We start from the raw sequence: 15,483 nt of genomic DNA, 5'->3' as shown, positions 1-15,483 counted from the left end.
AATCAGAAACACATTCAGTGATGTTGAGGTCTGGACTCTGGGGTGGTCAGTCCATTATTCTGAGAGCACCAGCAGCTTCTTTGTTTGATTTGCAATATTCATTTTCTCTGTTATGCGGTCTTGACAGATGCACGTCCTTTCAGACTCATAGTTGTCTTCTCACAGCGGAAGGATGGACAGAAACTCCTGTGGATTTTTTCAGATCTGATCCAGCGTCATTTTCTCCTCTCTCTCAAAGATGAAAGCATAAGTACTGTTTATCTGATGAGAAATATCGCCTGAAAAAATGAATAACTTGTACTGAAAGGCTGTTTTGACTGGAATAAATAAATGAGGGGTGTTCTCTGATTGGTTTGGTTGTTTGTTTTAGCTGATATGATCTGTTGTTGTGTTAAACTGCATGTACACCAGTTGTAAGTGCTTCATAATTTGTTCTCTCCTTTGAAATCAGCGACGCATGGTGCTAGCTCTGGCTCTTTGACCATGAACCAGTAAGGCCTCAGTCACCTGTGGCAGTGAATGGCAGTTGATTTAGTTTATTATGGCAGGTTTGACAGCGACAGCGTGGCTGTACTGCAGAGCCGGTGCTGAACGCGTGCATTAGTTTCACAGGCTGTCGACTGATTCGGCTTAGGCTGTAACAAAGTGGCTGCCATCTAGCGCTGCTTTCTGTGCGTGCGATTACATTAAGGGCACTCCTTTACAGAATCACTTTCTACAGGGGGAGAAAAGCTCCCCGGCTGAGACACAGCTCAGTGATTTCTGGTGAAATCCCTGTTTGAGTGATATATTCAGTTTTATGATTCTGTAACACCTAATAAAATGAAGTGAACTTCTCAAGGGAACCGTATTTTCTTCTTTTCCTCAATAACTTCAGTATTTCTTTACCTGAAAAAAGGACACTGGCACTACTGGGTATTTTCTCTTATGTCATATGAACTGTGAACGTTGTTTACAGTCACTCATGTAAGCGGTAAAAGTGGAATTTCCTCAGATTTTCCTCAGTGTTTGTGTTGTTTTCCTTTGCAGCAGCAGGTTGTGCAAGTATGAATAGAAGCCGTGAGTCAGAGGGGCTTTTGATGGTGAAATCATTTGATGCGTCTGTGCTTGAAACAAGGAAGCTCAAATTCAAATTAGTGTCAAAGCTGACTAAATTGCTCTCACTTTTAGAGCATTTATCACTTCATTTGTTTAAGAAGCCCTTTAACAAAGGTGAGCTCATTTCTATAGAACCAGAGGAACCATGAAATTGACTTATTATAATACCCAGTACATCTTATTGATATTTACACGTGATTTGGCAGAAGACAAAGTGATTAAAAGTACACTGGGAATCTGAATGGATTCATGCTGTTCTATTTCTTTCCAATTCACTGGATGTGGCGGCCGACTGAATACTTTCAGAAGTAAAAGAAATGCCTTCTTTACACTTACATGAGATCAATAGAGGGCAAAGCATGAAAACAAGTATTTCAAGAATCTGAAAAAATAAAAGAGAAGCACGCCTTAGGCCAAAGAAGTTCCTTGTGCGTCAAGGAAATCATAACGTGTTTCCTTCCTTTTCCTTTTCCTTCTTTCTTTCCAGTTTCTCAGTGAAACACAGTAAAGGCCTCTGAAGTTTAGGAACTCCAAAACTCAGCCTTTGTTTTCCTATGGAGAGAAATGAATGGCATTCTTGAAAATGGTTGCTATCTTGCCTAAAATGTTCCAAAATCCATGTGTTTTGTCAAACATTCCTCCAAATGTCATTAGATCTGCTGAATTATGAATTAAATATGACTATTGCTGCAAGTCAGCTAAAACTGCTATGCATTAAATTGACATTGTAAGACTGGTACCTTCACCACATAATAAGAATAATAACTGTAATAGAGCACTTTTCATACTGGTGCCAAATCAAAGTGCTATACAGGCAACAGTGTTTTACAGTAATATCCAAGACAATGACAGATAAATACCAAAGAGATGTAGTATTTTAATTAAGCACTAAGCTAATGAGATACATTTTCAAATGTTTCTTAAATGTGTGAACTGAGCTTGACTGTCTAATAAAAGATAGAAGTAAGTTCCACAATTTAGAAGCACAATAACAGAAACAGTCTCTCACGTTTTCTGTATTTTACAGGAGGTGTTTGCAAAAGGCCAGTATCTGCAAATCTAAGACCACGTTTTCGGACTTAAACAGACAGACATTCTGTGAGGTACACAGGTGCTAGGTTATTTAGAGCCTTGAAACACCCCATACATACCAATACATGTCGTCAAATGTGGTAGTTAAATTGCTGTGGCAGTTTTTAGTCTACAGTTTGAGTAGCGGGTGTTTAAGTTTAATAGCAGACTTTCTTTAACACAACGTCATTTCAATGTGCAGGAGCGTTTTCTTAGCATGTATGTAGCATTATTCATATTTCTACTCTTTAACAACGTCATAATTCAGAGGATCCAATGACATTCAGGAGAAAAAGTGTAAATAGGACAAAATATCTGAGAATTTGAAACACTGATAGCATCAATTTTTGAAAATGCATCTCATTCTCAAACCAGCTTAGACCTAGAGTTCCTCATATACGCAAGCTGCCAACTACAGAGCAACTTCGAGGCCTATCAAGAAGGGTCTCTTAGCTAACTGAGGATTTTTTGCTCGATGATTAGTGGGCTTTGTGGGGGGGAAACATGACATTACTGGTTAACATGATTTTTGTCTGTCCTTTGTTTTGTTGCACAGCGACGATCAAAACTCAGAAGATCTTTCCGAGGTGGGCAAAAGTAAATATATTTTGCTGGGAAAACAAGAAATTAGTCTTCCAAATTATGCAGTGTGATACATGGTGCATAATATGAACAGGGATGTGAGCTAACAAGGGAAAAAAGTCAGTTTTGGTTTCAGATCTTTAGCACACTTCCCACCCCCAGTTACATGCCTTTCAGTCGTAATGTTAACTGTTTGACTAAGTGTGACATCAGAATATAGACAGTACTTACCCAAATGATCAATTTTCTACATATAAAGATGCGAGCTTGTACACTTAGACTTCACTGACCCCCTCTCTCCACTCTGTTAATAAAGCCTGTACAATAAAACACAGCTACTTTAGAGTTACAGTCAATTCTGAGAAATTAAATATATATACATACACACACACACACACACACACACACACATACACACACACACATTTTATCACATATGAAACATCTAATGTTCTATATTCCATTTATATATATATATATATATATATATATATATATATATATACATATAATTATATTATATATATATAAAATATATAAAATTATATATATAATTTTAAATTTCATCCTATTTATTTTTAATCCGGCATACATTATTATGATACATTCTAATACACACACACACACACACACACACACACACATTATAGAGAGAAAGAGACAGTGAGTGGAACAAAACCTCTTTACAGGACAAGAAAAAATTTTTTACTTGTAATGGATGCTACTGTAACAACATTTTTATAGAGTAATTGGTATTTTCAAGTCATTTTTAATAGCATCTGACTTAATAAGTCAATTAATGCAGCACAATGTTCTCTCAGTACATGGCTATTGTCCTACATACTATGTTACAGTTGCTCTTAGTAGAAGAGCTACACCAGAAAGAGAGCACGTCCAGCAGCAGTAGGCTGTTTTCCTCCTCGATTCAATGGTACGCACAATTCTGCACATAGCAATGTTTTTGTGTTAGGCTGTTAAAGGGTACGATGGAGAGCTTGTATCAGGTGAAGGCAGCATCAGGGCAGATGTACAGAGGCTTTACACTGGAAATGCAAACCACAGCTACAGTAAGATTTACAAGTGTAAGACTCTCCACAGTCACAGAGACTGAGGAGATCTGGGATGCGGTGCAGTATCTCAGCTCGCACACAGCTGCAGAGCTCCGTCGTGCTGTGCTCTGCAGTAAATGCATCATCTCTGACCATCTCTGATGATGCATTTGCTGCAGAGCAGAGCACGATGTACCGCAGCTGTGTGTGAGCTGAGAGACTGCATTGTACTGTAGCTAACGACATGAGGAGAGTTTTCCCCTCCAATGCATCAGCAAAACTGCAAAATCAATGTTCCGGCAATTGGAAACCAGCAAACTGGCTTTTCCTCCCATAGGCCAAGAAAGGATTCTGACTGATTGTCTAAAACAATAACGATAATGTTATTTAATCCTCTTTATTTCCAATCCAGAGCCTACTCAAGAGTTTCATTATGCTCATTTCTATTATTTATGAAGTGTTTTTTAAATGCTCACAATACCTGGGTTATTGTACTCAGGGGACTATTATATTCTGGTTTAACCTGACTGCAGGCCTGCATGCCTCTTTATACACTACCACTCATTAAAGTTTTCATATTAGAAATGCTTGTCACATTAACAGGTCTGTTACTGTATTTACCAGTTACTACACTAAATTACTAAATAACTGAATAAACCAGACACCAAAAGCTGCTTTAAAATACAAAGCCATGGCTAGATCTAGATAGATAGATAGATAGATAGATAGATAGATAGATAGACGGACAGATAGATAAAAAGTTCTTACGTAAAGAGCTCACATTAGTCATTTCATATGAGTCAATTTTTCCTGCAGTATCCCAGAGCTCTGCAAAGACTGAGGCTTGTGTGCTCTTTATGCTGAATAGTTATCTTTTTTTTTCAGTTTTCTTGTTTTACTCATGATGTTAAATGATGCAATAACTTTTGTCTTCCAGCTAATGAAAAATAAATACATTAAGAGGACGAGGCTACATATTACACACTGAATGATTTTCAAACACCCATGTTGTTTCTTGGTACATTAAGTTCTTGGCTCAGTATTTTAACGATATCACAGGTATAAACGCTCTATGATACAATTCTTCTGGGTCTCATACCTCGTCTCATCTTACATTATTATCAATGTAAGGTTTGTGTGAATTAGAAAAGGGGTGTTTCAGAGTTTGTGGGAACAGGGCACCATAACTTTAATGTTCAGCGGCACCAGATCCTCGTAATCTGATCCTGCACAATAAAAAAGAAACTTCCTCAATCATTTCAGAATCATTTACAGCTCTGTTCATCATCCTGTACACAGTTTATATATGTTTATTTTAGCAGTTGCCCGCAAATTATTTGAAAGCCTTGAAGCTGCATGGTACTAGCATCATAATAGAACTGGTTTATATGTAACTGCCCCATCTTTGTTTATACATTATCAGAAACAGTGCTGCCTCCTTAATATTCTGAACAAAATTATTATTAGTAGTTAACAAAAGAATGCCACACCTCCAGAATGAAGGACTGACATATCACCAGCGAGTCTCCGTGTAAATTAGGCAAATATTTCTAAATTTAGGTGCATTCAAATGATTGCTCACTAAGTCCTTGACTTTTTTTTTCTTTTTTAAAGAGAAACATTATGTGCGTGGACAGTTACTACTTTGTAGTTAAGCACAGTAACAGAAAAGAAACATCGTCAGTAATATAAAAAGTAACACATTTTCTCTGCTTCAGTTATTTAAAGCGCATTGGTTCAGTTCATTGATTCAAGCTGTGTTGATTTTTAGCCTTCACGTTGCGCCATCTAACGGTCGTTCGATGGAAATACATAGTTGTCCAACTTTGACGGCTGAACACTTTTGACTTGCAGTCTAACGCTTTATGTGTTTTGTTTTTCCCTCGTATGATCAGGAAAACCGCATAGAATTATAATTCGGGATTTTAGCTGATATCAAAGTGTGTTAATCTGTGTTTTGCTATAACGTCTGCAGGTTTAGGTCACAGGTCACTTGCGGTCAAAGAAAGACGAAATAGAAATGACTGAGTGAGTGAATTGGCTTCTCACCCCAGATTCATAGTCAAATTTTTCGTTCCACCTTAAACGATGCATACATTCTGGCACTTCAGTACGCGCTGTATATGCGGCGCCGTTTAAGGTGGAACGGAATATTCGAATAAGAAGCCAACAGTGTGATTCAGTTATTTCAGTTTCCACAGAGGAGTGAACGCTCACGAAGCTTAAGTCAGCTTCTTATTCGAATTTTCCCGTTCCACCTTAAAAGATGCAGCAGTCCGATTCTGGCATTTCTTTGCACCGCATATGCTGCGTCGTTTAAGGCGGAACGGAAAATTCAAATAAGAAGCCAACCTAGTGATTCAGTTATTTCAGTTTCTATAAAAGAGTGAACGCTGACGAAGCCGGTCAGCTTATTCATCATATCTTGTTCGAATTTTCCCGTTCCACCTTAAATGATGGAGCAGCCCGATTCTGGCACTTCCACACACCGCATATGCTGCGGCGTTTAAGGTGGAGCGGATGATTCGACTAAGTAGCCAACCTCGCCCTCGTGATTCAGAGGTATTTCAGTTTCGAAATTGAAGCCATCTTCTTGTTCTGAGGCGTCAAAATGTAACTTAACTGCTGCACCGTTTAAGGTAGAACCGAAGAATTCGAATAGGAAGCCAACTTCAGCCCGGCTGAACGCTCTCCTGAGGAGAAACTGGGAGGAGTTTAAGTGCCATAACAGGAGATCACACCTCCATGTTTTTGAGAAGTGGTGAAACTTTGCTGAAGTGAGTCTGTTGTTGTCTGAAGTCTGAGGGAAACTTCTCCGCCGCTTTGTTTGCCTACTTTCACGCTTGGAGAGCTTCTTGAAATCTCGACGGCTGCTGTCGTCTCTGCTCCGCTGGATCTTAAAGCCCGACTGGTTTGCAGGCTGGAGGAGAAAACGAGCGAAGCGGAATGAAAGTCTTCGGTAGTCCAGCCTCGGATTTAGCCCTCAGTTTAAGGAGTGAGTTAGTGGGAAGTTTAACTTGAGCAAATCTCGCCAGGAAGACTCGTCACGTGTGTTTGTTCTCCTTGTGTGGAGAAAGTATGGCGGATGGGAACCAGACCGAAGTGTATGTTTACGAGCAGGTTGTTATTCTCCTGTCGTGCGTGCTCTCGTTTTTAGGGTCACTCGTAATCATATGCACGTACGCCACATGGGGGGACCTCAGAACGACCCCCAGAAAACTCCTAGTGTTCCTGTCTGTGGCAGACCTGCTCTCTGCTCTCTCCTACTTTTATGGAGTTTTGAAGGTTTTTAACTCCAACACGCAGGATTGCATTGCGCAGGGAGCAATATCCACTTTTGCTAACACCAGTTCTTTCTTCTGGACAGTGGCCATTGCCATTTACTTATACATATTCATCGTGAAGTCCAGTCAGAGGCTGGCTGACAGCTTGGTGTTGTATTTTCATCTGATCAGGTAAATTATTCTCATGCGGAGACAGTGGAAGTCATTCATGTGCTCAGTCAGATTGCAGGTTCAAGCTTGAAAAGTTCACTCTGCTGTAGTTCACTTGTTTTATGTTCTCTTGATGTCTTGTGATCCACTTTAGTCCATTATAGCACATGAATTTTCCATTTTCATTGGCCTGTATGTTCTCTGAGGTTGTCTGATCACAAATCTGCAGAAATCTTTCAATCTGATCAAGCCATATGGCAAAAAAATGAGTTTTTAATCACATAACTTATTGTCTTTTGGTCTTTTGAGGCCCTGATTTTTAACAGTGTAATAGAAAACCCAAATTTAATCTTGAATAAAAGTATTTAATTTACATGTAATCATGTTAGAGGTTCATCGAAGGTATAACTACACGATTTCATCACTTCAGACCAACCAGAAGAAGCTCCGTAGCATCATATTAAATGTAGTTGATCAACATAAATGGGTTAATTCCATTGAAATTCATTTACTGTTTCATATTTTGACCCCAATGTCTTGTTGATATTTGACACTTCATCTCAAGGAAGTGCTCTGGCTGTTTCATAACAGAACCTGAAGAATCAGTTGCCATATTAAACGCACTAAAAAGCCTGTTTTGTCTGCTGATGCTATGCAAAGTCCCCTAATCCTCTGTTATGGTTCGGTTTCAGCTGGGGTGTTCCTCTGTCCATCACAGTAGCAGCTCTGGCCCTGCAGAAAATTGGCTACGATGCATCTGAGGTTTCTGTAGGCTGGTGCTGGGTAAGCATTCAGGAAGAAGATCATGTGCTGTGGATGTTGCTGACAGGCAAGATATGGGAGTTCCTCGCATATGTCACCCTGCCCGTCCTTTACATCCTCATCAAGAGGCACATCCACAAAGCAGTAAGCCTCCTCTGTTTGTCTCTGCTTGTGTTTTCAGGGTGAAAATCACACAGTGTGTGGCTGGTAGGATTTTCAGATTGTAGATATGCCTCTATTGAATTACTTTATTTCTGGATGTGCTGCAGCAAAGCGTTTAATTCTTGGTCAAGTGAACACAATTCATTATTTACTGTAGCTAGTTTCAGTGGTGGCTCTTAACTCCAAGATCTGGGAGATCTGTCTTATTATATTCTTCTTATAGCATGAATGGAGTTTACAGGGAAAACATCATTGCTGTCATTTGAAATCCTCATAACTCCAGTTTATGTTTTTTATTTTGCATCATTTTTTTTACACCACTTAAAAATGACAGCTGCCCTTTACGCTGTCTGAACATTTCATGATGAATGGAGCAGTATAAATGATCCAAAGTTGCTTGTAATAAAATTTTATATTAGCATACATTAAGTTAAATTTAAGCACATTTTCCTTCTCTTCTAAAGTTACCGCTTTTGGAGATTGGAGGTTTTGTTCTGACAGCAATGATATAAGGACCTAGGCTTTGTGTCGTTCATCTCAGTTGCTGTATTTTGATCTTTAGTGAACAGTATAGTACAGTAAATGCTAAATCTGTCTTTATGTTCTTGTCACATAATTGGTTCATTTAAACTGAAAGGGGAATTCCACCAATTTTTCATAATTTCTGCATCATTAAATAGTTAAGTTGTAAACAAAGTTGTTCTCGGTGGTTTGATGGGAAATACACTTTAGCAAGTCAGAATTGTTTATAACAGTGAATGTCAGAAGCACTTAATGCATCTAAAAGTTATTTCACAGAAAACCATTACACAAAATAAGTATGAATATGGTTCCTGATGCCTGAGACATTGTTTACGATAGTTTTGAAATAAGATTTTGATTGATATGCATTTTAAAAGCCATAGTACCCAAATATCAATGTCAACATTCTATATAAAACTCAGAAGATACATGTAGGTTTACTGGAGGTTTTGGACAGTAAATAAGATGGCTGTATTGTAGACAACTTCTGGTTTCTGTCAACACCACTGTAAAGAAATCACATCTTGAAGATCGAATTTTGGAAAAACGCTGGAGTTCCCCTTTAAACATGCTTCAGTGGCAGGCTGTTATTTGATTGCTGTCACAGCAGCTGTGCAGGTGTTCATTCTCATTTCTTCTTCACATTTTCTCCATTCTCCCCATTCCAGCATGAGGCCCTTTCAGAATACCGGCCCATCTTGGCCACTAGCCCCACGTCCCAATCGCTGTCCACAATGGCGGACAGAAAGCTCACCCTCATTCCCATCATCTTCATCGTCCTGCGCATCTGGAGCACCATCCGCTTCCTGCTTATGCTCGCCAACTCACCTGCCAGACAGAACCCTGTGCTTGTTACTTTACATGTGAGTGAGACTTCTAGCTTCACCAAATCCTTTTAGTTCCATCTAAATTAGCTTACTTACATCTAAACGCCTCATTCTCCTGCCATCCGTGGTGTGTAATAGGGTTTATTTGTGTGCTCCATCAAAGTCAGATGTTATAATGTGGCTTTATTGTTTTTATTGGCAATGCTGTCAGCCAGTGGTTCTCAGCTGCAGTCCTGGAGATCTACTGCCCTGCACAGTTTCATCTGCTCCCTATCTCAACACACCTGATCCACTTCTTCAAGATTATCAAGCCCTCCATGAGCTGGTTTAGATGTGATGAGGCAGGGAATATTATCAGTGCAGGACCGGAGTTATGAACGCTTGGTATAGCAATGCTGCCGACCAGAGCCAGTATCAGTCTGAGCAGAAAGTGCTGAATCGGGTATCATAGAGGAAAATAATGAATCCAATTCTGTAACAAATCTTGCCTAGAACTGCTTGTAGTGCACCATAACAAAACAGCCACAGGACAACAGTGTTTCAGGAGAGGCTCATCCATTAAAGCAGTAGAGAACTGCTTTATATTTGACAGGCCTGAAGGTCCTCACACTCACTTATTTTGTCATATTGCATAATACCCAAACTTGGCCACTAGTAGCCACATGTAGCCTAATGTTAGCCTAAGAACAATTATTATAATATTGTACTGGAACTAAAATGTTTTATTTAATTTATTTGCATCTTATTTAGCAATCATTATTATATAGTACTGTGCAGGAGTCTTAATCAAAGTCCTAATCAAAACCATTTCTCTCAGTAGTAACTATGTAACAGTAACTTAAGTACAAATAAACATGAATACAGGAAAAAGTAACAAAGCTTTTTTGTTTTTAAATAAGTCCTTTATAAGAGCCAGTTAGAAGAACAACAACCAAAACTTGGTGGTTCCAGTTCCCAATGGTGACAACCATTGCATTGAATTTTACATTACATCACCAGCACATGTGATTTAACTTCATCAAACCATGTTCTACTGATGTACAATAAAAGATAGGTGGGTTTACAAAAACAGCGACACATACATACACCGATCAGGGATAACATTATGACCACCTCCTTGTTTCTACGCTCCCTGTCCATTTTATCAGCTCCACTTACTATATAGGTGCACTTTGTAGTTCTACAGTTACAGACTGTAGTCCATCTGTTTCTCTGCACACTTTGTTTGACCCCTTTTACCCTGTTCTTCAGTGGTCAGGACCCTCATGGACCCTCACAGAGCAGGTACTATTTGGGTGGTGGATCATTCTCAGCGCTGCAATAACACTGACATGGTGGTGGTGGTGTTAGTGTGTGTTGCGGTGATCTGAGTGGATCAGACACAGCCGTAGGGGTCCTGACCACTGAAGAACAGGGTAAAAGGGGGCTAAAAAAGTATGCAGAGAAACAGATGGACTACAGTCTGTAACTGTAGAACTACAAAGTGCACCTATATAGTAAGTGGAGCTGATAAAATGGACAGGGAGCGTAGAAACAAGGAGGTGGTCATAATGTTATGCCTGATCGATATTTTTTTCTCATTTAAACAAAACACTTCATCATTTAAAAAAAATGAAAACAGGTTAGGACAAGTAAAATGAAAAAATTCAAGATTTTGTAGTATTTCAAGGTCAGTACTCAATTTTAAGCAAATTTATGACACTGACCATGTTGAGGCCTTTGTATGTTTTATACACACCATACTTTGTTAATATGTTCTTGTAGGATGTCTTACTGTTTAAATGTGTGTTACTTTTAGGTGGCCGTGTAAAGATCTTAAACGAAGTGCTTCAATGAAGAACAGCCCGTTTTACAGCTTATTAGTCTTTGAAGAAAAATAATTATTAGATTGTTATAGATATCAACTCATATTCAAGTTTGCAAAATGAAAAGTAAAATCATGCCATCTCTACCTTGCATTTTGTTTGTGCAGGGAATCGGGAACACTTTTCAGGGAGCTGCGAACTGCATCATGTTTGTGCTGTGCACTCGGCCAGTGCGCGCAAGACTGGTCGCTCTGCTCTGCTGCCGAGACCGCGGAACCCAGAGCAGCTCGGACACGCTGTCCCAGCGCACGGCCCATACTAACACGGACAGGGCCAACAGCCCCCGCGCCTGGGAGAAGGAGGTTGAAGAAGAGGATTAAACTTTAAAACAGAAGCCCCTTTGCCTCATTGACCTTCACTGCCTCGGCCAGAATGCTACACTTAACCGAGCGGAGCACTCCGTTAAGACAGTGCCCTTTTGCAGTGGAGGTGCTGATCTGTGGAGTGATGACATCAGTTCTTTGTGCTTGCAGGGGGGAGAGAGAGTGCGAGCGAGTTTGCAGGTGAACGTATGAATCTGTGTGTAAGGAGTGCCAAAGACTCCAGCTCTCCTTTCATTTTAGCAAGTGCCTTCGAGGATTAAAGAAGACTGCAGTCACATGCTTCAGGCCCCAGAGCCCAAGTGCACTTTATATTAGCGACGTAGCTCTGCACTTTAAGAGAGAGCAACTCCACTGTGTTTTGTACGCTGCTATGCTGCTGGCACAGATGTGTTTTTCCTGTTCATTTTCTGTGGAAATGAAATCTCTGGCTCAGGGACACAAGGATTCAGAGGTCATTCATAATTTAGTGACCAAAACACCAAATGTGCTGTAAAGTCTTTGTTTACACACTGCATCATTTTCATCACTTTCCCTTACTGTGCACATTTTTCTTGTATGCAAGGCTGCGTACAGCGGAAAGGTGTTATATTTTCAGTAAGGTTGGATGTGCAGCACGTCTTCATTTTTAACGGCCCATATCCTACATTTTTCTAGTATTTATTTTTTTCACATTTATGGTCCATTTATGACATTTATTTGTGCTTATGTACCAAAACCAATCATAATTTATAATGACATCTATCAAAAACAGCTGTTTTTGTTATTGTGCCTTTAGACATATTACATATATATCTTTCCCTCCACAAAAATTGGCACCCTGATAATCATGAGCAAAATGAGCTGTACAAAATATTCTTTCTCTTTCATTTTTGATCTTTCATTCAAAATATTAGCAAATTCTAACCTTTATCTAAGGTGTAATGATTGAAAAAAAACTAAATCTTGTCATGAAAATATTTTTCTTAAATGAGTGTGTCCAACAATTACCCCTAGAAATTCTTAAGAGTGAAATGTAACTGAAGTATATTCCCATTCATATTTTGTGTTTTACAGTTATTAAAAACAGGGAATATATATGAGATGAAACACAGGCCAAATTCCTTCAGTCATCCATCATTATGAGAAAGACCAGAGGATACAGCAGTGATCTGCGACAAAAGGTTGTTGAGCTGCATAAATTAGAAATGACTGCAAGAAAATAGCTAAACAGTTGGAAATGCCCATAGGTCTTGAGGTCAGAACGTCAAACACCAACTATATGACCACAAGTTGTTTGGGGGGTTGCCGGAAGAAAGCATTCGCTGTAAAGAAGCCAGCCAGGAAGCTCAAACTCGGCCATAGTTTGGATCTTCCAGCAGGACAGTGATCCAAAGCAGACCTCAAAATCAACATCAAAATGCTTCAGTGACCACAGAATGAAGATTTTGCCATGGTCACTCCAGTCCCCTAAGACCTAAACCTCATCTACAGCATCCACAGTGTAGACCTCAGGATCTGAAGGATTCTATATGGAGGAATGGGCTCAGATTCTTTGCCATGTGTTCTCCAGTCTCATTAAGCTTTTATAGGCAAAGACTCAGAGCTGTTACCTTTACAGAGGAAGGCTGCACAAAGTATTAAATAAAGGGGTGCCAATAATTATGGCACAGATTTAAGAAAAATATTTATTTCCTGATAAGATTTAGTTTTTTTTTCAATCATTGTACTTCAAAAAAGTTGAATGAAAGCTCAACAGAATAAGCAATAACGAATGTTTTTACAGCCTGTTTTGCTCATGTTTACCAGGGGTGCCAATATTTGTGGAGAACACTGTATATGATTCGCTCTTTTCTGATTGGCTGCCCTATATTGTGCTTTATTTAAAAAGCAGTCTGGAATGAAACACTCCTTATAACTTCAATGTGAATGGGCTAATCGGTTGTAGGCTGAATGCATGTAAATGTGTGGATTTTTTGTGACATCACAAAAACAGTGAATTTATAACAGGCTGCTGCATATATGGACTTTAACAGTGTTTACATTCTATAACAAACTCATTTATTTCATAAAGCAAGGTCGTTCTCTAGGATATGGGCCCTTTAACTGTAATATATTTTCTTTTTCTTACTATTTTATACCGTATTATCTCATACACAGGGTATACTGTAGCATATTGTAGTCTGATGAAATGTACATTATCTTGTTTTAGGTCGCCTGTCTTTTTACTTGAGTATCTGGTATCTGAATTTAGGTCAAACTCACAGCTTTCACACTAAAAATAGAGTCAAAAAGGGGAATTTGTGCCTTTTACACAGTGCGCTTGTACTGTATTGGACACAAAGATGCATTTTATGAACTTCATGGTTTGGTTTCAGTAAAATGACACTGATCTATAGATTTATTTCTTGGAATCACTGCAACTTTCTTTCATTCTTTGCTTCTAGCCCATGGCTCTGAGGAGACTGTGCTGATATGATGGTCAGCTTCATCTGAATATTCATGATGCCCTTTAGTGGCTCCGACTTAATTTCGTCCACCACTAGTCCGCTCCAAAGTCTGCTCCTTTTTAACAAATCTCTTTTAGGCCAGTCACTGTCTCTGTGTATCATATGAAGCCAAGTGAGTGCAGCTCTCTTGGCGTTAGAGTATTTTGAGTGGGCTTTAGCTAAAACAGACAAACGGTAAATATTTAATTGCGCAGTGAGAGATGTTCTGTCAATAGGGCCCTAATACAGACAGAATACAGGAAGACTTGGCAGCTTTGCATTGGTGCTTTTAGCTCTTAGAGAAGCCGCACTGGAAGCATGAGTTGTGCTGAGGGGCGTGATGTTGGAGTGAGAAGGGGAAGTGTGTGTTTGAAACATGACTAAATGTGCAAGAGGAGGCAGGAGGGTGTTCCAAAGCTGACTAGATTATTTACACTGTCGCAAACCCTTAGGCAGCAGCTGTTGACAAGCAAGTCTTATGACTGCTCTGTAACAAGAGCTTATTAAGTGGGTGGAAATGAATGTTGTAGCATGACATGACAAGTATATGCTTGGAATGACCCATTTTTGTCACCAAAAATTGATAAATCTGCCTCGGCTGTTGTAGATCAGTATATCGCTGTTGTCAGAATAAAACCTCATATCTCCAAAACGGTAACTTTACAGGAGAAGGAAAAAAAAACCCTTCACTGCTAATGTCAGTCGATGGAACCAGACTTTTTTTCAAGTAATTTTAGCTCATTTGTTTTTGTCCATTCATCATGAAATTTATGGAAAGAGCAACAGGCATTTCCGAATTATGTCAAAAACTGAAAAGTGTTAAAAATGAAGATAGAAGGTTTGTTCCGACAACAGCGATATAGTACCGTGCAAAAGTCAAGACCTTCCCTCATTTTTAAATTTCCAGTCAAAACAGACTCCTAACAACCAAATTTCCAGTCAAAACAGACTCCTAACAACTATGCAAGACCTGGTTAACCACCAAAACTGTCACCCACAGATAAACAGTGCTTTAAGCTTTTATCTTTGAGAGAGAGGTGAAAATCAAGCTCTACTGATCTGAGATCTGAAAAAAAATCCACAGGAATTTCTGTCCATCCTTCCACTGTGAGAAGACAACTCAATGCTATGGGTCTAAAAAGACATGTAGCGGTCAAAAAGCTTGTACTGAGAAAATAAGCTGCTGGTGATCAATGGACTGACCACTCCAGAGTCCAGACCTCAGTATCATTGAACGTGTTTGAGATTACTTGGACTCCTGAAAAGAATGGAAGCTGTAATAAAGGCAAAGAGTGGGCACAATAAACACTTACTGTTTTATTT

The 15,483-nt window shown here is 39.3% G+C and overlaps 1 protein-coding gene across 1 annotated transcript; it reads left to right on the top strand.

Annotated features, from left to right (window-relative positions):
* The first annotated feature begins 6,209 nt into the window (after positions 1 to 6,209).
* gpr157 (G protein-coupled receptor 157) lies at positions 6,210 to 14,075 on the top strand. The gene is made up of 4 exons (XM_036592084.1): positions 6,210 to 7,255; positions 7,927 to 8,140; positions 9,349 to 9,543; positions 11,480 to 14,075. Exons 1-4 carry the CDS (start codon positions 6,879 to 6,881, stop codon positions 11,690 to 11,692), a joined length of 999 nt encoding a protein of 332 aa, XP_036447977.1. The 5' UTR covers positions 6,210 to 6,878; the 3' UTR covers positions 11,693 to 14,075.
* Positions 14,076 to 15,483: the final 1,408 nt, after the last annotated feature.

The sequence above is a fragment of the Colossoma macropomum genome, unplaced genomic scaffold, assembly GCF_904425465.1.
Source record: "Colossoma macropomum unplaced genomic scaffold, Colossoma_macropomum, whole genome shotgun sequence".
NCBI classification, from domain to species: domain Eukaryota; kingdom Metazoa; phylum Chordata; class Actinopteri; order Characiformes; family Serrasalmidae; genus Colossoma; species Colossoma macropomum.
This window is presented reverse-complemented; position numbering and strand designations above follow the sequence as displayed.